The sequence below is a fragment of the Spermophilus citellus genome (assembly GCF_964194105.1).
Source record: "Spermophilus citellus genome assembly, chromosome: 4".
Taxonomy (NCBI): Eukaryota; Metazoa; Chordata; class Mammalia; order Rodentia; family Sciuridae; genus Spermophilus; species Spermophilus citellus.
In genome coordinates this window covers 34,963,763-34,988,614 of record NC_138185.1, presented here as the reverse complement: position 1 = coordinate 34,988,614, position 24,852 = coordinate 34,963,763, and the positions used below count along the sequence as shown (strand labels likewise).

At 37.3% G+C, this 24,852-nt stretch overlaps 1 protein-coding gene and 1 long non-coding RNA gene across 17 annotated transcripts in view; one reads left to right on the top strand and one right to left on the bottom strand.

The window, feature by feature from the left end:
- PLCB4 (phospholipase C beta 4) overlaps window positions 1-24,852 on the bottom strand; it is a 388,840-nt gene that overhangs the window by 54,999 nt on the left and 308,989 nt on the right. For 14 of the 15 annotated variants that reach the window (XM_081291650.1, XM_081291653.1, XM_081291659.1 and 11 more), the window contains 13 exons: window positions 24,317-24,410; window positions 22,009-22,088; window positions 21,422-21,506; window positions 18,614-18,704; window positions 17,524-17,619; window positions 14,146-14,246; window positions 10,725-10,760; window positions 7,829-7,970; window positions 6,903-6,987; window positions 6,427-6,551; window positions 4,039-4,090; window positions 2,343-2,445; window positions 887-1,051 (listed from right to left, as the gene is read on the bottom strand). In XM_081291650.1, the coding sequence (XP_081147776.1) occupies window positions 887-1,051; window positions 2,343-2,445; window positions 4,039-4,090; window positions 6,427-6,551; window positions 6,903-6,987; window positions 7,829-7,970; window positions 10,725-10,760; window positions 14,146-14,246; window positions 17,524-17,619; window positions 18,614-18,704; window positions 21,422-21,506; window positions 22,009-22,088; window positions 24,317-24,410 (1,255 nt within the window). The remainder of the gene's footprint in view (window positions 1-886; window positions 1,052-2,342; window positions 2,446-4,038; window positions 4,091-6,426; window positions 6,552-6,902; window positions 6,988-7,828; window positions 7,971-10,724; window positions 10,761-14,145; window positions 14,247-17,523; window positions 17,620-18,613; window positions 18,705-21,421; window positions 21,507-22,008; window positions 22,089-24,316; window positions 24,411-24,852) is intronic. The other variant, XM_081291654.1, reaches the window with a different exon arrangement.
- Window positions 16,298-24,298, top strand: LOC308647521. 2 transcript variants are annotated; one of them, XR_014021646.1, is made up of 4 exons: window positions 16,298-16,403; window positions 17,248-17,340; window positions 18,760-18,970; window positions 23,958-24,298. It is a non-coding gene; the product is annotated as an uncharacterized lncRNA (long non-coding RNA). The 2 variants fall into 2 exon arrangements; XR_014021647.1 differs by lacking the exon at window positions 23,958-24,298 and having other exon boundaries at window positions 18,760-19,841.

Below are 24,852 nucleotides of genomic sequence, written 5' to 3'. Positions count from 1 at the left end.
TATGCTGAAAGAATTGAGAAATCATTTTGGTCAGGATATCAGAACAAGTAAGAGAGAGAAAAACAGACCTTTTTGGCAGTACTTCCAATGAGTGTTTTTTTTTTTTTTTCAAAGCATCTTCAGTTGACAAGGGAAACAAAAGGGGAGAATGAATAAGAGATTAAAATCTGAACATTAGGGCTGGGTTTCTGGCTTAGCGGTAGAGAGCTCACCTATTATGTGCAGGGTCCTGGTTTTGATCCTCAGCACCACATAAAGATAAATACAATAAAGGTATTGTGTCCAACTATAACTAAAAAATAAATATTTAAAAAAATCTGAACATTAGAGGAAAGGCTGTGATTGTTCTTTTGATCCAGCATGTAGGAACGAGAGAAAAAAGTAAAACACTGAAAACTCACACATGAAGCATAAAATCTGTGAGTAGTGACAGGTTCCACACTTTTTGAAGGGACATGACTATATAAAGTGACCCATGTAATGGCATTTATTGGTCTCAGTTTTGAGTGTAGCATCTTAACCTGACCTCTCAGCTAAATGAACAGTGCAAGTTACCACCTACTTCAGGGGAGGGAAGAACTTCTCAAAGTACCATGGTGTCCACAAGTTAATTCACATTCTCAGCAGATTGTAAACCTCGAGCTTGAGCATGGCCACATAGGAGGTGGCCACCTCTAAGGAGGAAAGGCAATTTGGAAAATACCAAACAAAAACAATAATCACTGGACATAGATACAGAAGTTACAATAGAAATTACACATTGGAAGAAAAGATGAAAACAAGATGGCGGGTTAAAACAAGATGTCCCTCTATCACGTAGGTTTTGTGCACTGAAATGTGGCTCCTATGTTATCAGCATGGCTTTGACACATTGACAATGTCTTACCTTCCGAAACACAAAGGATTCTTCATTGTAAACTGGATTGAGCCCGTTGTTCATAACCATACGAGTTCGGAATTCCTTTCGTATGGTGTCAGTGGGCAGCCCATACATGTCCACTTCAACGTATGTGCCAATCTTCTTATCTGATAAGAACTGCCCTGATATGACCTTCAGCAATATGAAAGAGAAAGAAGTGAACTCAGTGCAAATATCAGTAGCAAAGAATATCCAGGAAATAAAAAAATTGTGTTTTTAAGGAGGGGATTTCAATGAACAATGGACACGTATACATTCTTTAGTAAACCAAAACATTATTGACCAAATACCAAATGCAAAAAGAAAAGACAGTTCTTGGCAAAGGTCATGACTTCTAAAACTGCCTAGAAAAAGAATGAGAAAAGTATACATGGATCATATAATACAAATAAGTAGTTTCCAGAGCACCTTTGCGTCACTTAAGTGTCCATGCCTAAGAAACAAGAAGTGATGGATTTAGGCATGCCCTAAGATCCCTTCACAGCTCTGAAATTCTATCATGCCATTACTGAATTCTTTCAAAAGTCTTGAAGAGAGACATAAGCTGGGCATGGTGTAATCCCAGTGACTTGGGAAGCTGAGGCAGGAGGATCACAAGTTGGAGGCCAGCCTCAGCAATTAAGCAAGGCCTTCAGCAATTTAGACCTTTTCTCAAAATAAAATTAAAAAGAGGACTGGTAATATGGCTCAGTGATTAAGCACCCCCAGATTCAATCTCTGGTGTCCCCCAGTAAAGAGAGAGAGGGAGGGAGAGGGAGAAAGGCACACAGAAACAAAAGGAAAACAATACCAGGATTGGTCTATTTTTCTTGACCTCTTGACTGATGTTGACATTGGTTGTCTATGACCAGTGCAAAATTATAACTACTAAAAAAATTATGGAGTGACTGTTTTTTCATTTACTTAGCAAATAACTATAGCCCTTTATTAATTTTCCCTCCATATTATTTAGTAGCTAATAATTTTGAAAGGTTTTTTTTTAAGTACAACTGACCTATCATAAATTGCACATATTGAAATTGACAAGTAAGCATATCTGTGAAACTATCACTGTGATTAAGGTATCAAGCACTTCCATCACCTCCAAGATTTTTGGAGCCCTATTATAATCTTTCTCTCCTTCCACTGTGTCCAGAGGCAATCACTGATTTACTTTCTATCACCATAGCTCACATTTTCTAGAATTTTATAGAAAATTTCATCATGTAGTAGTTATTTTTTGATAGTTTATCTTATCAAAAGTAATTCATAATTTTACTAGTTAAAAAAATGTGTGTTCTATGGAAAAGGCGCAGGGAGGAGGGTGGATTTTGACATAAGTGACATAAGGATCTGGCAACTTGACATTAAATATTTTACCAGTGGGTTCTGTCCAGGACCATTTGCATACACATTTACACAATCTGATGAGCAGGGGTGTTACCTGCACCGAGCATGTGGCTGCAATAACCCCATCCACAGGGGTTTCAGAGAAGGGATCAAATGTTCGGTCAGGCCGCCTCATGAAATCTGGTTTGAGCAGGTACCTGGTAGAAAACACAGAGGAAGCTTATTGTACTCATAGACCTTTAGAAAGACAAAAAAAAAAAAAAAAAAAAAAGGTTTTTGAAACACTTAATCCTTCTATTTCCTCATCTATAATTATGAGGTCGGTTTTTAGGTAGAGGGTCCTGAAGATGGAGGAGGATGCTTTTGCCCTTTTAGATAATGATGAAGAACATCAGACAATAACACTTGCCACAGAGGACATGCTGTGTTCAAAGAAAATGAGTCCTTTCTGACTTGGCCAATCTTGAGTCTCCTCCATCCTTATAGAATCCAGTTTAAGCAAGAGTCTTACAATGTCCATGTGTTAATATGCATTTGGCTCTTTCCTTCCTAACTATGGTTTTTATGTTTTTCAAAGCACACAGCAGAGGAAAATGTAATGCACCCTTGGGAATGTATGTGGTGATTGTTTCAGATAACTGGGCTGTCATTTGAGCATGTGGGCATATTGGCAAAGAACCATCTGTCAGGTAGGCAGAGGTATGGCATGTGTACTCTGAAGAGCCATTTCCTAACCCACAACTGCAGAAAATTTGCATCTTAACTGGTTATTTTCAATAATGAAAATTAAGATATTTCACAGGGTGAGCCACTGTCAAAAACTAATTGTCTGACAGTCTCATTATGGAATGGGACAGGACTCCACAGAAATAATCCTGAGGCCTTTGGGCTGTGATCTGATATTATTTTTTATAGTACTGTTCAAGGACAGATGCAAGGAAAAAAAATGGCCACAAAGCTTTTAAATCTTTGTAGAATTCTAAGTTCAGCTGCACACAGTGGTGCATGCCTCAATCCTAGCAACTCAGAAGTCTGAGGTAGGAGGACTGCAACTTGAGACCAGTCTGAGTGAGACCTTCCTTGTCTCAAAATAAAAAAATAAAATGGTCTGGGACTATAGATCAATGGTACAGCACCCTTGGGTCCCATCCCCAGTACTCCTCCAAAAATTCTAATTTCATATTTTTGTTTAACATTTCAGCATTTCAGTGGAATTACTATTTTCTATTTTACTTCCTGGCTCACAAATTTTTAAAAGACTGTTTTTTAAGTAAACTGGAACAAAATTCATAGCACTAATCTTTAATAACCACTACTTACAAGACATGCAAAAGAATAAAGAGAGGACAAAGGTTTATCCTCAATTGAAATAAATTCAACCTGACACCTATGATTTCATTATACATGGAATTAACTTCATTTCTGTATTTGTCATCAGTAAAAGTACACATATTTAATGCTCATGTCTCTGGGTATTGTTCAAATGAGCATGGATCATTACTTGCCTCAGATATAAAAACCTCTGTTATTGAATTTATAGTGAGGTAATTAAGCTCTGGAGTATGTATGATTCTGAAAACTTGTAGATAAAAAATCCTGCTTAGTAAAATGGGGTAGATAAAGAATGTATATTTGTAAATATAATCCATATAAAGTTTTAATTTACTTCTATCCCATACCTCAAATCAGCTTACATTCACCAGCCCCTAATTAAAAATGACATGCATTCATTAAAGTGGTAGTAGGGAGTCCTGAAACTAGGTGACAACATCTTAAATCACATTACTCACCCGCAAGATCCATTATACTCAAATTTCCCCTGGTTCAATTGCATTGCTAAATCTGTCAAGAGACAAAAATAATTTAGCATTTCATCTCCCTGGATAAACAAGACCCTAACAGGATGATTTTAAACAATGGAAATCAGACTGCTCCAGAGGTAACACAGGTTCAGATTAAGGCACATAATTCTTTTCCATGTTTTTCAAATGACCTTGTGTTTAATGTGAATTAAGCATAAAGTATGTTTTTCATAAAGATAATCCCAGAATTCCTTTTAGAAATGGAATCAATACATAAGCTATACAATTGTTCATTTAATATTGAGACTAGAGATGTTTAACCTGCTGTCATTAGAAGTACCTATGAGTCTTATCACCCAGAGGAAGGCAAGGCTGGAGATACCCAGTACGGTCAGCATGAATACAAAAACTTGAATTAAACTGTGTATGGTGACATGTGGCTGTAATCCTAGGCTGGGGAGGTTGAGGCAGAAGGATCACAAGTTCAAAGCCAGCCTTCAGCAACTTAGCAAGACCTTGTCTTTTGAAATACAAAATAAAAAGGGATGGGGATGTTGCTCAGTGGTTAAGCACCCCCCAGATTCAATCCAAACAACAACAAAACAAAACAAAAATATCCAAAACTTGAGTTGAGATACAACACAAGCCAAGTAAGAATAACATGAAATTGATGGCTTTCTCACAGCATTAGACTTAAGGAATATTCTTCTAGTGGGGCCTACCCTGTCAGGGCATGGCTCAGGATTTTTCTCTTGCAGGCAGATAGCATTTGCTTTCTTTTTTTCTCATCAGGAAAAAAAAATGGTTAGTGGTTGGATTTTTCTTCTTCCAAATGTTGTCATACAACCTAATATTAAAGAATAAAATACAAGCTGGCCTAGTGCGTAAATGCTTTAGGTCCATGTAATCCTTATTATGGACTCACTGACAATGGAGAACATAACCTGACCCTTCCTTAAGTAGGTAAATCAGCAGTGTCATTTTGCTTTGTCCTGACAAAAATAGTCAGGATTACACTGGTACCTGGTAATAGTCTCATCTAGCAAGGACTGTGGGGTCACATGCACAATGACGAATCCCTAGGGGGAATTTCTGGTCATGAAGGAGGCTCCCCCAAGAGGAGGGAAATATAGTCATCTCAGGCTCAAGCCAGAGAGATGAAAGTCAAAGGACCTTCTAGTTAGTCCAGATAATAAGAAATGAGGAAGATAGGGATTTTCAAATAGGGTCAGTACACTAGATAAGAAAAAGCTCCCCAAAATGGGAAACTTGGAAGGTATCCTCATATAGCAAAGGACTGAAGAAGAAGAAAAAAAAATGTATTTTTAAATCTTTGTAGAATTCTAACTTCAGCTGCACACAGTGGTGCATACCTTAATCCTAGTAACTCAGGAGTCTGAGGTGGGAGGATTGCAATTTGGAGACCATTCTGAGCGAGACCTTGTCTCAAAATAAAAAAAAATAAAATGCTCTGGGATTATAGCTCAGTGGCACAGCTGCCCACAGCGCTTGGTTCCATCCCCAGTATTCCCTTCCAAATTCTAACTTCATATTTTTGTTTAACATTTCAGTATTTCAGTGGAATTACTATGTCCTATTTTACATATGTGTTTTGTTTTAACAATTTTAAAGCCATGCTGAGAATTACCCACATAAAGTAAGTGGGTTTTGTGACATATTTCTATGTATTCTCTTTTGTCATCTCTCATCTTAATGTTGTGAACGTAGGCTCTTTACACAAACTTTGAAAACACTTTTAAAAAAATTATTCCTTCTAAACCCAGGAAAAAAGGTTCAGTATATTATATACATATAGCCCATATTTGATTATACTTTGGAAGACCAATTTATAGATTAGATCTTCTAAAAATATATAACTCCTTACATATCATTTAAGGGTAGTTTTACTATGTAATATTCTGTACTTTTATGGTGAGGTGACACTGTGCTCTTGAAATTTGTTGAATATTTGCGGTAGCCAGGGAACTTTCCAAAGGAGAAATGAGATTTAGTTACTGTACCAAAATACTTAAATTCTTCTCACTCAATTCTTCTGCCTCTGGAAACAAAGATAACAAGTCTGATCCAAAAGTAAGAAATATTAGAAATATTTAGGAATAGGGGATACTGTTTAGCAGAGTAGTCATGGCAATTATGAAAAGAATTGCAGTATAAATCAAAACATTGTCTTTTACTGTCTTCTTGTTCTATTTGGGGATTTGAATTTCTCACCATTATATAAATCCAGGAAAACACTGTTTTGCCATATGTTCGCTTCCCTGAAAACATGCCCACAGCCAACCGATGGCAACTCCCAACACCACCCTGTCAAAGTGTTCTCGTGGAATTTGGGGGTCACTGGGTATCAGCTCCTACCTGGGGTTTGATAGTTCAGTGAAACCATCTGGCATCCAGCGTTCCAGAATATCTGAGGCATGTAATTACTGGAATCGACTCTGCCTCCCTTGGGGTAAATGCGACTCATTTGCCGTTTGTTGTAACTGTGTAACTTATTAAGGAAAACAGAAAAAAAAAGAGTATCACAGCTGAGGTAAATAAACAACATAGAGCTGGAACAATAGAGGTGCAGGCCAATAATGACCAACCTACATGCAACCCAGAACAAAGTTCCCATTTACCAGTGATGCTTGGGAGAGAAAGAGACCACAGTTCACTCTGCAGACTTGGAGGACAATTTTCATTTGGGTAGATTGTCACAGCTGCCATGCTCTTTCACACATATTATTTTATTACCTCTACAATCAAACTTATATATTAGCCATTGATTTATTTCACAGACTGTTGCCCAACCAAATGTGCAACTGCCCACTCCACTCAACACCCAAGGATACTTCACGAATTCAATCGCGTGTGTCTTCAAGTAGCCAAGGCCAACTGATTCATTAAAAGAAGACATGTTATAATGAATGTTGCGTTCTGAAAGAGAAAAGCAAAGATGCACTCAGAAACCCTGCCATCAAACCCTCCCAGAAAGACAGGCAATAAATATAGCTACATCCAGAGTCACCAGACTTTAGCAGCCAGTGTTACATGATCATGTCAGTTGCTTTTAGATTCATTAATATCCTATGAATGGAGATAGCTTACTTAAGAAAAATAAGTGTTCTGAAATATATCTGGAGTCCAAGTATGTGTACCCCAATTTCTGAAATATGTATTTTTGAAGGTCATGATGCCTTCTGCTACCCACAAAAGATAATAAAAATTTTAAATTAGTTCTTATGCTTTTGGAAACAAGCTTTTGACTAGACACTTCTTGTGCCAGAGAACACTAGAACTTATTCCTCTTCTCTAACTATAATATTTTAGCCCATTGACAAACCTCCCTCAGCTCCCCCACATCTATTCTCTAAAGACACTGGTAACCACTACCAAATGTACATATAAATAAAAAATTTACATTGCATCTCATAAATATGTACAAATATTTTGTGTCAATCAAAGATAAACTAATATTTTATTTATTTATTTATTTATTTTAAAGAAAAAATAAAGCGGTCTTGTGAAAGCATTTGGAATACTAGAAGCTAACAAGTCCATAGTCTCTCAGAGCCACCATGTGGCTGATGTAGAGAATGGCAATGCAATCCCAAGGCATGCCCAGGATTGTGGCTATCTAGCCTGTGAAACAAAAGTAAGAGACGCCCACCCCCAAAGAGGAAAAAGCACAAGTTAGGTTGGAACTCATTGGTATAGAAAAAAAAAAAAAAAAGATAAGCAGATAAAAAAGGCTACTGCATTTTAACTTTGACGTTACCTTCAGCCACATGGAAACCTTGAAATTTCACTGGCTGTGCATAATTGATCATGGTGGACAAATAGGGATGAATATTAGTGGTAGCACCTACATATTTATAAGATGCCATCCATGCCTGCTCATCCTCTACAGTAACCAGGCCCTGCAAACACAATGAAGAGAACAGATTAGCTGATGGCTTCAGAGGGACTCCCAGATACAGGCTGCAAATTTCCTTACTAAAGATAACTTGCAAGGAAAAGGGGAGGTCCTGGGGAATGAAATTGATCAAATTAAATTATATTGTGTGCATGTAGAAATATGTAGCAACGAATCCCAGTATAATCTGTAATTATAATGCATTGATAAGCGGTTTTAAAAAAGACATTAAAAAGCTAATTTACACACAAATTCAGAAGCAAAATAACATTTGTATCTCAATTATGTTAAAAGATAATTTTAAAACTTAATCTCCATGATAGTCCATATGATGCAAAAGGAGATAATCAGAAAATATTAAGTTATTTTATGTGTTTGGGTTGTTGTTAGATTTTCAAGGGACTTTAAAACATCCAAGAAAAGATACTGGAGTCTTACAGAAATGCTGTGAGGTATGTACAGCAATATTATCATTCATATTTTCCTAAGCTGAGGTACAAAGTCAAAAACAGTGAATCTTAAATTTTAGTGTGTGACAGAATCACCTGGAGCACTTGTTGAAACACAGATTCCTGACCTCCATCCTTGGAATTTCTGCTGTAGTGAGTCTGGGTGAGGCACAGGGGCTTACAATTTTATAATTTCAAACTATTAAAAATTTTAAAATAAGGTGCTGGTGAGGGAAAGGTCTGAGGACCACATGGTATAGTAGCACTGTTCTACAATTTCAGCCACATACATGGTGGTTTATTTATTTTTAAAGGATGTATTTTTAAAATACCCTAATAAAGTGACATAGGACACATTGAAATTATATGACTTTGGAGGGGAAGAAAGCAAATTATTTTATTTACTCCTTGAGAAATCTGAACATAACTATCAAAACCAACAGAAATAATGCTTGTTGCCCCCACTACTCAGAAGGCTGAGGCAGGAGGATCACTTGAGCCTAGGAGTCCAAGGCCAGCCTGGGAAACATAGTGAGGCCCGGTCTCTTAAATAAAAAAATTAAAAACAACAACAACAACAACAAAAAGTACATTTAAGTGGTCAACATTTTGTTAACAACTTGGTGACATTGTCTGTGTTCTTTTTTCCATTGTATTGAAGATTAGTTTCTTCTGTCCCCATTTTGACCAAAGTCCTAATTGCTGACCTATTTTTTAAACTTTTTCTTTTTTTTTCTTTTTCTTTTTAAAGAGAGAGTGAGAGAGGAGAGAGAGTGAGAGAGAGAGAGAGAGAACTTTTAATATTTATTTTTTAGTTCTCGGCGGACACAACATCCTTGTTTGTATGTGGTGCTGAGGATCGAACCCGGGCCGCATGCCTTCTTTGTCGAGCGCGCCACCGCTTGAGCCACATCCCCAGCCCTAAACTTTTTCATTTGTTTTTAATGAGTTATACATGATAGCAGAAGGCATTGATGCACTTTGACCACGTTTAAGTGTTCAACATTTTGTTAACAACTTTGAAAAGCTCAACTTTCTGCACAGATTGAATCTAGGAGGATGCTTAATCACACGATGTAACCCATGAGTGAAAAACCAGTCAGACCATTTGTTTATCTTATTGATGACAACAATCTGAATGTTCTAAATCATCAAACTGATTTCACTGATAATAGACTAAGATAAATAATCAAATAATGCAATTTAATTTTGTTTTTATAGATTTTTTATAAGTTGCAGACCCCAAATCTCCATAAAAGGGCAGAGGCCACATCTATTTCTTCTTGTGTCTTTAATGATTACAAATAATTCCTGTGCTATGTGCTAGGCACCAGCATGCACATCCTCATTAATATTGTTATTTGTCAGGAGGATTATAGTCCTACCAATGACCACATGAGAAGACCAAGGCCTTGTGGATTTAAGTTAATTTAGCAAATTAATGTTAATTACCAAACAGCCACTCTGTACCACTGACTCCACTATCTTATGAAATTTTACTCTGTCCCATAATCATTTTGGGAGATTTGTGATTCGATTTACCCATACTTCTTTCAAATTAATTGTTTAAACAATGAGAAGGTAGGGTCTCACTGTAAATAAGATAGGACCCTGTAGATAGCAAAGCAGTCTGCAGCTCCCAAAGGTGAGAGTCAACGTAGAAGGCAAATTTTTGCCTGAGATGGTCTTCAGTCTTACTACTGCATAATAGACCAAACACACTTAGCAAGACACTTCAATCATCATGATGAACTTTGAAGAGGATAAAAGAAAATGACAATGTTACTTTATCTTCCTTACAATAAGGCTAATGTCTACTAACATCAAAAGAAATCTCCAAAAGGTGTGCAGTGGAAGCTACCTAAGGATCTTCCATGACATGGATGCTGTGAGAGCTCAGATCACTTTTCTACTATTCTACAATATGAATCTGATGACCTATTAGATAATTTTTATTTTCATATTCAACATGCTGATGATTATGCACCGCCTTCGAGGACTAAAATTGCTAATTCCAACTAAGGAAATATCTTATTGCATTAAACGCCTATTTTTTAGGAAAATTATCTTACTTAGTTTAGTGCTTTTTATCAGGATTTTAATCATTTTATTATTGTGATTAATTATTTCTTTTGCCAATTCTTATATTAGATGCATTATACCTATAGATGCTAAGCTTGATATTCCACGGGTGGGGGGGGGTGGACAGAGTAACAACAACAGTCCTTAGTAGAATAAGTCAATATTAGAGGGCCACATATGTGTGTATCCTAATGAAGGAAAAATGCTCGAGAGAATTATTTTGTTACCTTTTTGTTGTTTTCATGTTCAAGGTCATCTGAAGTCTAAATTAGAGAAAGAAAATGATTTGTTTACTTCCCTAAAGGGCAAAATTACAAATTTATTAGTTATATTTGTGTAAATATTTAAATAAATATATATGAACTTATGATTCTATGTATTTGTTAAGATGGGAAATTAGTGGAAAGCCATGGACCAAAAGAAAGAAAAAAAGGTACTGCGCAGATGTGATGACCTCATGGTTTTATATTTCAAACGAGCTGTATTCTTAACGCTATCTCCTTCCTTTGTTGATGGTTTTCACTCATTTAGATGCTTTATTGTAATAAGTTCATTAGTGACTTAGTCATGGGGCTTGGGAAATGAAAATAATCAATGTGGCTATGTCCTCTAACATATAAATGGCAGCATAAGTGGTCATTCTTCAGTAGCTCAGCATTCATGTCTCTGTATTTGCTATAGACTCAATGTTTGTGTCTCTAACAAATTCATGTGGTGGAACCATAATTCCCAATGTGATAGTATAGATGGTCCCTAACTTAATGATGGTTCAACTCAGGATTTTTTGAGTGTATGACGGTGCAAAAATGTGCTTCCGTTTTGATTGAATTCTTGGTATGATGCTCTTTTGGGAAGCTGGGTGGCAGCAGTAAACCAGAGCTCCTACTCAGTCACATGATCCCAGGGGTAAACAACCAGCAATATACAGTGTACCATGCTGCTAAGCTATGATGTTCCATAGGTGAGGTGTATTAAATGCATTTTCAGCCTATGAGATTTTAACCTCACAATGAGTTTATCGAAATCACTTTATAAGTCAAGGAGTGCCTGTATTTGGAGATGGAGACTCTGGGAGGTATTCCGATCATAAGCAGGGAGCCTCATGATTAGATTAGTGCACTTAGAAGAAGATATGAGAGAGAGCTTGCTTTCTCTTTCTCTACTATGTGCAGACATTACTGGGCTCACACCAAGAACTGACTGGCCAACACACTTGAATCTTGAACTTTGTAGTCTCCAAAACTTTGAAAAATAAATAAATTTCTGTTGTTTAAGTCAACCAGTCTATGATACTTTGGTTATGACAGCACAAACTGGCTAAGAGAGCATTGATGACTTCATGTAGTACAACAATACTCTTTGAGCCTTAGTAGATACACAGCAATCTCAATGTACTTCATAGATCAGAAAAGGGATAGTCCTATGGCAATGCTTCTTTGACTTTGTTCATCATTATACTCTCCTCTTCCTGCCACCAAATCCATCCACCTGCATCTTTGTCCATTGTAGCCACAGAGAAAGTATCTTTGCTCCCATCAAGATCACACTTTCATATCACCATCATCCTGTCAGTGCTGGTCTTCTCAAGGAATTCCCAGGCATTCTCCTTTATTCTCCTGGAAGATTAATCTCTCCCTCTCTGATGTACCATCTTTGGCTGTGTGCAAGAAAGCTCCAGATTTCTTCACCCTACAAATAACACTCCCTTGACTCCTCAGGTTACCTTTAGCTACCAGCCCTTTTCCTGCTCCCATTCAGAGCAAAACTTCTCAAAAGCACAGTTGCTATCCCTTCTCTGTTCCAGTACTCTTCTCCCGCCAGCACTCCATTGACACTTCAAGTTCACCAGTGACCTCCATGCTACCAATCCAATGGACACTCTTGAGACTTGTTACTCAGAAACTCTACAGAATTCCACAGTCAACCACTAGGTTAACCGTGCTCTCCTAGTTTTCATGGGCCATATCTTCTTCTTTCCTAGCTCCTCTCTTGTGAACCCATTTTTACCTAGTGTTCTACTTGGGCCTTCTTTTCCACTCACCCCATGGATCATCTCAGTTATTTCCATGGATCAACTATGACCTGTTGAACTCCCAGCTCAACCTCTCTTCTGGATTTAGCTTATGATGATGCTAGTGATGATGATAATGAGAACAAAGATGAAAATAAGAGGGTAGCAGCAACTAACACTTTCATAGGTGCTACCACGTGCCAGGCTCTTCTTCATAATAATCCAACAACAAAAAAGGATTATGATCTTCACTTTGCAGATGAGGAAATGAAGACACAGAGAGGTTAAGTAACTTACCCAAGGAGAGACAGTTGGGAAATGCACCTGAGAGATAAATGTCAATGCCTGACACCTTCCCTTGACTATCTATCTCACAGGCATTGTAGATCACCCGTCCCATTTGGAACTCCTGAATTCGTTCTTTTCCAGTCTTCCCTCCTCCAGTCTACCCAGTTCCTCAAAAAAGTACTCCAGAAGGTCACCTTCTTCTCTTTCCCTCACTCACAACATTCAATCCATCAGTGATTTGTATCATTTTGGTTCCTTACTACATCTTGAAACCATTCTGTCCTCTTTCTACCGTCCAGTTTCACCATTAGGGGCTCTTTCTACCCTGACTATTTTTCTTGCTTCCACTCTTGTTTCCTTCTAAACTAGTCTCAATATGGTGAGAAGTACGATCTTCTAAAACTCATATCTGACAACAAGGACTCCTGCTTTTTCAATGGCTTCATATTTCACTTTAAATTTGAATTTATCATGGTAGCCTCTGAAGTCCTGCATCATCTAGTTGCTGGCTATCCACCTCATCTCATCTTGATCCACTCTGCTGCTCCTTCAATCCATCTTTGTGGTTACTATTGTAGTGTTCCCTCTATGTGGAAAGTTATTCTTCTTTCTGTGTATGATAAATTCTTCCTTCTCCTTTGGATTCTGGTTTTCTTATTCCCGCCACCTTGTTATTCTCATTAGTCTCCAATTTAGCACTTGTTTTTATTTTCACAATAGCACTTATGAAAAGTTGAACTGCATAATTATTTGTCTGTTCACAGTCTATTTCCATCTATGTCTCTAAACTGTAGGAGATGACAAGCTACCAAAGGGTAGAAAGTAAATGTGTTTTGACCCTTTTAGATGGTGGTAGCCTAGACTGTGTCCAAAATATAATTGGTACTCAATACATTTTTTTTATTGAATAAGTGGTTGGAAATATTTTTTATGCTTACTCTACATTAGGAGGGGAATATTAATTAGTGGTTCTCTGATGAAAGGATATTCAGGGGTTATTTTCTGATGATTCTAACAGGTGACCCTTGTCCCTGGGACACTGTGGGTGTCTCTCTACCCACCTACAATATAATATAAACAATAATATTTAAATGACATAATAAATGATAGTATTTAAAGGAAACTGGCTAAATAAATTGTGGTTAATACTGGGCATGGCTAATAAGTAATTTAAATGTTCTTTTTAACTTAATATTGTGTATGTGTGAAATCTGGGTCACCCAGCAGAAAATTCTATCTTGTGCAATTAAAAGGAATGATAGGCTACTTTATCCTCTTGTAGTTGAAACATTTCCAAAATTTCATAACGGCTCCACATTGTGAAAGAAAAGGGCTATGAAGACTCTGACCTTCTTGACACTATTTGCAACAGCTTCCTTATGACCCAAGTCATCAGCAGAAAGTTCACTTCCAAATTTGAACTCAGGGTGAGCTTCCTCCTCTTGGTCAGCTGTGTGAAAAACAAAAGAAAAACTCATGAACCCAAATTACTGGAAAGCAGTAAGACCTTGCCTGAAATCTTGGGAAGAACATGACAAAAGATTTTCATGACCTATATACTCTGCAAATTGTGAACTGAAAATCTGAAATCTGACACACAGCAAAAATCCAAAACTTTTTGAGAATCATGATGACAACACTTTTTTTCAGATTTCAAATCAATTTGTATCTTCATTTTATTTTAATTAGGGGTATTCAGCTGGTAAAAAAAGTCTATGTGAATATTTCAAAATCTGAAAAAACTCCCCAAACTGAAACACTTCAATTCTCAAGTGCTTTGTATAAAGAATACTCAATCTGTATGTTTCATCTAACCAGCTCAGCCAGATGTAACTACCTGAAGACAAGGAGTGAGTCCCATACAAGTGGTAGACATTTAATAATTACTACTTTTAAAGAGTACACAAATGCACAGTATCATTTCTGAAGGTGCATGAGTGCACAAACACACCACAACATATGTGATTTTGGTATTCCCCACTGCTTATCTCCTAGGGCCAGGAGTCGGAGGCTCTTCTGAGTCTAAACTTAGTCTAATGGTTAGGCAGTTCTTTCACTAAGAGTCTTTTCTATTTTCCACAACCTCTAGGCAGGACTGCCCTCTTGAACCATGCTGATTTCCTTCTGCCCTCTATGCCAATGTATCCAAATTAGAGGCTCTAGTAACCTATATATAGTTGGATCGTTTGTTGACACCAAGGCAATTGAAGCCAACTGGTTGACCAGAACTATGGCCAAGTAGTTGAGGAAATCTAAGAATTATATACATTACTAAGTCAGAAGGACCTCTGTGCCCCTAAAATGAAATTCAGTGGATGATTATATCTTTTCAGGTATTTATTTTACTGCTGTACTATTCCATGGAGTTATTTATATACAAACTAAAATTAGAATCTCAATTTTGGAATAAGATGGTAGTTACTAGAAGCTGTGTGCCTCGAAGAATCATTAGCATATGTGCCAAGAAGGAAGAAAGTGTCTTTCAGAATGGTAAGTGACCAGGCGTCATGGAGCATGCCTATAATCCTAGAAGCTCAGGAGGTTGAGGCAAGAGGATCATGAGTTCAAAGCCAGCCTCAGCAACTTAGGGAGGGCCTGTCTCTAAATAAAATGCAAAAAAGGGCTGGAGATGTGGCTCAGTGGGTAATTGCCCCTGGGTTCAATCCGTGGTACCACAAAAAAAAAAAAAAAAGGAGTTTCATCATACGTATTTCATTGGGCTAGATGATGAAGGTTATATAAAGCAGTAATGAAGGCTGCCTGGTGCCCAGTTGGTACTACAATGCTAGTAGCTATTATTATTAATCTATATTTCTTCTTCATTTATTCCATTATTTCTGCAGTTTGTTTTACTAGATTATAGTCTTGGCAATGTCTTACATGTCTTCAGTTCCCATCTTTAAAATTTTAACCTAAATCATGGAACTGATTTTGCTTAATATTTACCTTTTATTTGCATTTTTGAAGTATTTTGCTGATCTGTTAAAATATATACATATATGTATGATACTTTGTCCTTAAATGTAGTTTAGGCTTATTTATTTATTATATTTTATTTATAAAATTTATACTAAATATTATATTTTTATATATTTTACATATTTATTATATGCAAAATAATATAATAGATATATGATATAACAGAATATAATACCATTGACTACTGAATTTTCCCAAAACAGCTACATTGAGAGCTGCCCTTAATGTGTTCTTCCACAATGAGATCTTGTCACTCACCTGCCTTCTTGAATTTGGGCAGTGCTAAGACTTCTTTGATGAATAATAACAGAGAGAGGAAGTGAGGCTGCACCAATTCTAGGCATAACTGTTAAAGAATTCGGCAGCTCCAACTTCTTGGGACACAGGCTCTTGGATACTCTAAATAGGCACTTAGCCACTGTGCTGTGAGAAGCCCAAATCCCAGAGGTCCCGAGTGTGTGCTCTTCTCACTGATTCCAGTTATATTCCCAGCTGAGAGCCAGCATTTGCTGCCAGCCATGTGAGAGAGTCACCTTGGATAACCAGTGCAACCAAACTTTCAGCCCCATATGTCATCTGCCAGTAACTGCATGAGAAGCCCAAGGGAGAACCAGCAACACAAGCCCAGGTGACCCACAAAACCATAAGAGATAATTATAAAGTATTGTTTTAAGCCTCCAAGTCTGGGGTGGATTATTATACAGTAATAGATAAATAGCTACTGAAGGCATAAATTGGATAATCAGATATCTTTGGCCTCCCTAATCCTCCCTGCCACAACATAAATATAACGGTAGTATGACATTGCTTCTACAGTCAGGAGTCTTTATTAAGGGGTGGTGAATAAGATAAGTTAATTCTCACAGCTTACTGCTTTTAACATTTTTTTTTACCAACTTTCCTAAAATCATATTTTAAGTGTTAAGATAATAAGTTAAGACTTTCCCTTTAGGAATTTTAGTTTCTATTTAGTAAACTTTTCAATGGGAACTTCTGAATTATTGTATTTCTAAATTATTTAGTTTCACAAACTTGCTGAGTCTGGCCTTGAACTTGCAAACCTCCTCCCTTAGCCTCCTGAGTAACTGAAATTATAAGTATAAGCCACCTTGTACTGCCAATCCCAATTTTAAATGAAACATTTTGGTTGTGGATATATGGCAAAAACAAAATAAACAATTAAAAATAATCAAATATTTGTGGCTAAGATGCCTTTGGTAAAATTATCTACTTATATAGATAATTCTGAGCAGTAGATTATTTGAAGGCATTTAAACTTGGATTTTGTTTGTTTATGTTATTTTGGTACTGGGTATAGAACCCAGGGCCTCTCACAAGCTAAGCAGGTGCTCTACTGCTGAGTGACAACCCAGCCTGAACTTGAAATTTTAAATGTTGTCTCTTAGTTTCTTGTTCACTTTCTAAACACAAGCCAATGATTTACCTGAAGTTCTTTCATTCTACATTCCCAGGCTATTACCACCATCATCTTTGGCTGTGAATTTCTGCTGAACAGCTGGACACACACAGGGAGGGAGATGACTAAGCCAGTTTCCAATGCCCAGGTAAGTTAGAAGTAATAATATTTGAAAAAAAAAGGATCAAAAATAATGAAAGATGAAGGCTGATCTGTAAATACACCCCTGAGTATTAAAACTATAATGTAACCACTATAAAGGACCCAATGAAACTCATGTTTTACTTACGTTACAAAGTATTGTAACATATCACTTGAAATAGCAACTCACCACTTTCTATTTCTTCTTCATTATCATCCTCTAAGATGCTAGCTGGAGCTGCAGACTCCCCAGCTTCCATCATGCTTTTCAAAGCTTCAAGCTGTTCTGTTATTATGAAGAAACAAGGAGATGGTGACAGATGTTATATCACTTACAAAACTTGGGCTTTATGTCAGATATGGAGATGAAGGAAAGGAAATATGTTGTTTTGGCACCTCTTGACCATGCCCTAAGGTTTAGCAGTGGTCATTGTCTTCCCCATTCCTGCTGGTCTTATTTTTTTGTAAGAATTGTGCATCAAACACACTGTATACACATGAAGAAGGGTTGCCACTAGAACATGGTGAACTATCCAAAATTCTGGTTTCTACACTTGAAAGGAGGATTCAGGATTTAAACCCAGAAAACAAACACCCATTAATTTTGAGAATCTGGCACAGACCAAGTTTTACAAACAATGATGGTGAAGTGATAGAAAAGAGATATGCACAGTAGAGAGAACAAAACTTTAGGATAAAAGATATTCGACTAATATAACTGGGGTTATTATCCTAAGTAAAAAAGTTCTTGTAAGTAATTAAGCTAGACAAATGAAATTACTTTTTTTTAAAATGGGAAAATATGCATGGACAAATCACAAATTATAATATACAAAGGAACCAGTTATCAAAAGATACAAATGAACTATTCAGGTATTTTTCTTCAATTAGTTGGGAACACATATAAAATGGCCAATAGTCAGCATTAAGGATACTACTGGGAAATAGTCTTGTACATTAGTGGAGAAAGTACAACTTTTCTTAAAGAAAGTATAACAAGATATATTGTAATACAAAATTTTCCTTCTGCTTCTCACTTTTTTTCCTCAGGACACTTGCAAATTCTGGCATGTGCATGTATGAATGTACTTTTTCTACTGTATGAATGAGTCTATGTACAAACTGAAATCAAATGAAACTGATAATTTTGCTACAGAAAGTATACTTAACATCATCGTTACGCCTCTGTCCCCCAAATTTGATGGTTTTACAATGAATTTCATGTTAGACAGCTGTACTGTCCAAACACATGCTTCTATTTGTGTGCGTATTTGACTTACTCTTTTCAACTTCAGGTTTCAGTCGCTTATTTTTGATGAGTATTTTTCTTTTGAGGTCATTGGGGGATGGCAACGGTCTTCCTGGCTCGAGCTAGGGAGACACAGAAAGAGCTGAAATTAGCAATGGTTGTGTTTTTCTACTCCAGCTTTGGAGCATGGGAGGCCTGGAGTCATACAACCCAACATCCACTAGATGGCAGTCAGCACCTTTTCACATGTTGACAACCAAATTGGCCCACCCCATCCAACTTGGCCTTAGAATAATGCTGCAAACTTGGAATCCTCAGTCTGCAGAGATGTGCAGAGCTCCTCCAACTTCCTCAGTAGAGCTGGAGTCCGGCCTGGGTGGTGTTGCAGGTGAGGGTCCTCCTCCACTTCAGGCCTTGCACCCTTTAGGTCTCTGATAAAGTACAGGGGGTCACACTGGGGCTGGGATTGGCTCTCCCAGGTGAGAGGTTCCCTAGAGCTCCCAAGAGCTGGACTGTTCAGCAAGTCTGTCTGCTTAGTAGCTGTTCCGACTCAATACATGGGATTGTGTTTTGTGGGTTCAACAAGGGAATCAAGAAGGGAATGGTCCTAATTATTGGAATCTGAACTCTACTGTGACTTTATTTACTTTCATTTAAGTCTGGAAATAGTGTGTCCCTTTAGGTTATTATTTTCATGGAACTGTCCCACATATAGACATCTGTTCTGTACCCACCAATCAATACCCTTATCTGTCCATCTTTACTTCCAAGTGTCTAGTCATTTCCCAAACTCATTTATATTCCACAGATGACAAGCAAGACACTGTATTTTCTGTCTTGCCTTAAGTGAGACCTTTGGCTGAAATGCTGCTTCCTACAGGCAGCCAAGTGGAACTGGTCCATTCCCCAGGGGTCTCTCTTGCACCAGGACTTCTCCAACAAATATTTTAATGCATAATTGTCTGTCTTCTTTCTCAGTTGTGTGTTTACTTTTGTGTCTTGTTTCCACCCAAACCCCAGCCCTCTAGACTAAAAACCCTTCAGGTCAGACAGTTGGTCTTATTCCCATGTATACTACCTATGATTTCCATAACCACATTCATGCATGTAAACATCATTTCACTACAAATATAGTGAACTTTTCACAAAAATAAGCACTTTACCCTAATCAGAAAAGTAAGTGGAGGGTTAAGGTTAAAAAAATAAATAATAAAATATTCATGTTTGGTGGTATACACCTGTAATCCCATCTACTCGGGAGGCTGATGAAGGAGGATCACAAGTTCGAGGTTAGCCTAAGCAACTTAGCAAGACCGTATTAAAAAAAAAAGTTAGAAAAATAAGAAGTTCTGGGGATGTAGCTCAGCGACAGCACTTCTGCTATCAATCCCCTGGGAGACAAGAGGAGAACAGGTGCTCAGAATCAGCCCACCTCGGGAGTGATAGAGCATGAAGTGGGAGTGTTAATTCTCTGACACTTCTGGCCGGTCTTTTATTGTGGACAGAGCGGGCTCTAGGGAGCAGAGGACACTGGCATGGAGTTGTCGGTGCTGGCAGATTGAGTCACGCCAGTGGGCAGAGAAACAGAAAGTGCTTTGAGGCCATGGGCAGGCACCTGCTTCAATAGGCTGAACAGAATCAGATGGAGGAAGCAAAGGACAAATATCCTTGTCTCCATATCTTTTCAGTTCTCTCAGACACACTTCCAGAAAAAAAAAAAAACAAGACAAAACAAACAAACAAACAACCCCCCCCCCAAATCTCATAAAACCACCCAAATTATTCACATGTAACACAAAGCACCCTTCTCTTCTGTTACTGTCATGCTCCTCTTCTGCCACCTCATGCTACCATGTGTGGGTCCCCTGGAGCTGGCTTCCCAATAGGCATGTCAAATATCCCACCATTATAAAGAGTTTTGTACTTTAATTGCATTAACTGTCTTGCTACCCACAACCTCTTTGGACAGTGAGTCTTAGCCTCTTGGAGGTTATAGCTCCTTATAAAAATATAAAGAACCCCCTGGAATGATCAAATATTTAAAACTTACATGCAATTAGAATGAAATCAAAGGCCTCAGGAATTTATGGACCACAGACTAATATTCTTTATGTTATAAAGAAACTAGCAGGTGTAGACTGAAGTTCCAAAATGTCCATATTATTACCCTATGTACATTAGGGTAATTGAATTAGACTACTATTAGACTACATTACCAGTGGGAGTCTCCATCATGTACAACCAAAAGAATGAGAAATTATATCCTACTTATGTATGATGTGTCAAAGTGCATTCTACTGTCATGTATTACTAATTAGGATAAATATTTTTCAAATGTACATATCAATTTAACCAAGTCTTTGTTTTGGAGTTGGGAATTTGCACTTCAGGATACTGTGACATCAATCTAGAGCATTTTCCATAACAAGAGGCTCCCATGGCTTCTGAATAGCAGGCAAACATTTACTCACCTGGAGGACTTTTAAAAAGCACTATGCTGGTGGCAGACTCTGGGTCCATTAAATCAATCTGTGGGTGCAGCCCTGTCATGGGTGTTTTTCACAGTTCCCCGAGATAATTCTAACATCTAACTAATATTGAGAATAAATACAGGATCTAGACTCTTGGCTTGGGTGCTGAAATTTAAACCATGAGACCCCAATCTCTTCCAAATTAAATTCATCCTTTCAAAGCATGATAAAAACACTTTTTGTACTGAAGAATTTAAATAAATATGAAGATCTTTAGCATCAGTCCTTCAGTGCTACTTGACCCTTCAAAAATGAATTTCAAAACAAATTCATTCATGCTAGAAATATGGTTTTCTAAAAATACATACTGGATGTGATTCAAGTGCTTGTTTCAGCAGGAGATCCCCAAATAGATCTTCACAATATTTGGACATCTTGTACTGTTGATATTTGCTGGAGAGAAAGAAGTGGCATTTGTAAATTCAAACATCCATTAACCTTCCAAGTTTAAGAAAACACCATTCTAGGCAATTAAAGAATCTCATCTGCAAAATGCATGATTATCCTCACAATGTTAATGAGATATACTTTCAAATACCAAACTTTAACTGATTCAGTTAAAAATGAAGTCACCCCCAAACTAAAACTGCTAAGAATGCAACAATGTTTGTTAAGTTATATTCAAATCCTCCCACTCAATGAAACTTGAAGCAAGGTGTCCAATCTTTGACCTTTTGTTTAGAGCAAGTGTTTTCTAAACCAGGTGAAGATGACTTTTTTGGAGAGATGGGGTTTGCATAAGATTCTCCATACTTACTGGAAGATCAGTTGGCACTTAGCAATTCAAAAACAAACTACACAGTTTTTTAAAAAGATGTACTGCTAAGGTGAGGATGAGGAGTAGGAGTTAGGAAACAACATCTTTAGTGTCTTGGAGTAAAATGAATCAATATACCTGCAGTGATTTTCAAAGGACAGAATTACAGGATATTCGGATGTGACAAATGCAGTTTCCTTGATGGCTTGAATTACATCCTTTAAAAATAAAAAGTGGTTAATGAGAGAAAAGAGCAGAAAAATTCAAGGCACCTCAAACTATTCAGTTCATTGAGACTTTCTTGCTGAAAGTCAATTGCAGCCACTCAGACCTGGAGAACCCATCCACCTTGATACCTCTAATAGTTCCATAGATCAAGTGTGCAGTTAATGGTTAACGACATTTGTTTACCCAAAGCTATCTTTTATACCTCCAGAATGATGGTACTGTCAACTTACAAGAGATTTTATTTAAGTGATCTCCTTGTTACTTACCTGATGATCTTCCAAGCCAGGGGATTAGTATTCAACATTTTCCCTGAGGAGAAGCTAAGCTTTGGCACAGGGATTTTTCCAAGAGATCCCTCTTTAACTCTTTCCACCTCTGGAGAAATGTGTTGGTAATACCTTTAGGACTGCTAGAAAATTCTATTGACTCCTCTGTGTTTGGGGATCAGTCTTGGGCTACATTTCATTAATTCAACATAGATGTAACATTTGCAATATTCGTTGTTTCATATTGGCCTGGTTAATATGGGGAAGAGTTTCAGAGGAAGGATTCTCTTTGGTCAAGCACCATGCCAGGTAAAACAGGGTGTGCTCAGGATCTCCCTTGCACTTGAATGAGTCGAATGTATCCCCCTCCCACTATCTCTATGAAAATGGAGAGGCCTCATAAGATAGTGAGCCCAAGTCTCTACTTTGCTTTAGAAAAACAGGTGTAAAAGCAATACTTCTGCAACCAAAGCATTTATTTAATGATTGGTGGCTAACCACAGGGCAAGCACTTCACTCAATGAATCGGGAAAATATTTTACCATAGTTATCCAGGGTCAGGTAAGCTTAGAATATTTTACGTAAACATCCTTATGGTTGAGTTGGTCATTTAATTCTTCTTCTTCTTCTTTTTTTTTTTTTTTTTGTTGAACCCAAGGATGCTTAACCACGAAGCAATACCCTCAGACCTTTTTAAATTTTTTTTTTTTTATTTTGAGACCAAGTCTCACTAAATTGCTTAGGGCCTCGATAAGTTGCTGAGGATGGCTTTGAACTTGTCATCCTCATGCATCAGCTTTTCAAGCCACTGAGATTGTAGGTGTGCAGCATTGCACCTGGCCATTTAGTTATTCTTGCTTAAAATTTCTCCCCAGGTAAAAGTGTTCATGTCCTTAACTATCCACTTAACCAAGAATTATGTTTTAAGGAAAACTCTAATGGTACTTTGCTCAGTCCAAGCTGAGAGGGAATGGCCTGTTTTTCACCTATGCTTCCTTATTAGGCTCCTTAATTCTCTAAGGAGAGTTCATAGCCTTCCCTATCAATTTGGCTGGCTGTGCAAATTCACAGCTTCCCACTTGCATATTTCTTGGCTCTTCCCAGGAAGCATAATCTTGAGCAACTGCTCATCAAAACCTATCAACTTTGTGGCTAAGAGAAATGATATTCATGGTGTGTTACAGGTATAGGACCTAGGTGTCTGGGTTTCTTAAAACATCTCTGGTGATTTTTCACATGTGGAATTGAGAATCAGTTGTTCCAGGTATTGCAATATCCATCCTGTGCAACATCAAAAGAACACAGGTGGATCTGACATATTGGCCAACCAAAGAATTTCTTTGTTTGACTTATCTTTTGGCAGGCTACCAGTGGCATATTGAGCAGCTCTAAGAAACCACTCTTCAAATCACACATGGACATCACCATTACTGAGATGCCCATTCATAAGGATAGCAAATTTTTCATTGGTGTCAGTTCTGATAATAATTGTGCTTTTCATTTATGGATCCTGTAAATCATGTGTTTGTGCAAGATTATAAGATTTCTTGACAAGCATCTATAAACTCTAACCTCATTCTTTTATTCTTACAGGTCCTATCTGTCTATAATCTACTTTTTTCCTATATTTATTTTTTATGCTGCCTTTAAGTCCTACAAGAAAATGCAAATAAAGCAAACAAATAAGTAGATAAGACTATGAAGTTTTTAGGTAAGTAAACTAGGAGACTTCTGGAGAAACCTCATTATGCAATCGTTGCCATTTGAAAGCAGGAAAAATCATACAAGAAGACATTAAGTGGAGATAACATTTGTCGTGCATCTCCCCTCAAACCTGGAAGAAAGAAATATGAAGGCACAATGCTTGAGAAAATGAAAACATTATTTTCCACCTCCCTATTTCCTGCATAACAGTTTGAAAGAATTTGTGGCTGTGTAATTTTAAAACATACCTTAAAAAGTATATCTGTACACATTGCTTTCCCATGAGTTATTATTGGTTCTTGATCTTCACCTTTTCCATCCCAACAGTCAAGTTCAACACACCTAGGAACACAGCAAAAATGACAACATAGAATTCTTACAATAGAAGAGTGTGTATACAAACTCAAAGAGAGGCATCAAAATAAGTTGTTTCCTTAGAGAGCAGGAAATCAGATGAATTATGCAACATGGCTATTTCATGACATATACAGCCTAAAACACATTATTCTTCTCATCAGCTTGGTATCATCAAAAAGGGCTGAGTCAGATTAAGAGACTTAAGAGGAGACAAGTAGTACAGTTCTGTATGAATTCAATAAGGAACAATGAAAGGATAACCGGGGGAATTTGAATGTAGGCTGGATTTAGATAACAATAAATTATTATTATTATTTTGGTATTGGGGTTTGGACCCAGGGGTGCTTTACCACTGAGCTACACCCGCAACTGTTTTTATATTTTATTTTGATACAGGTTCTCCATAATTTGCTTAATTAGGATCACA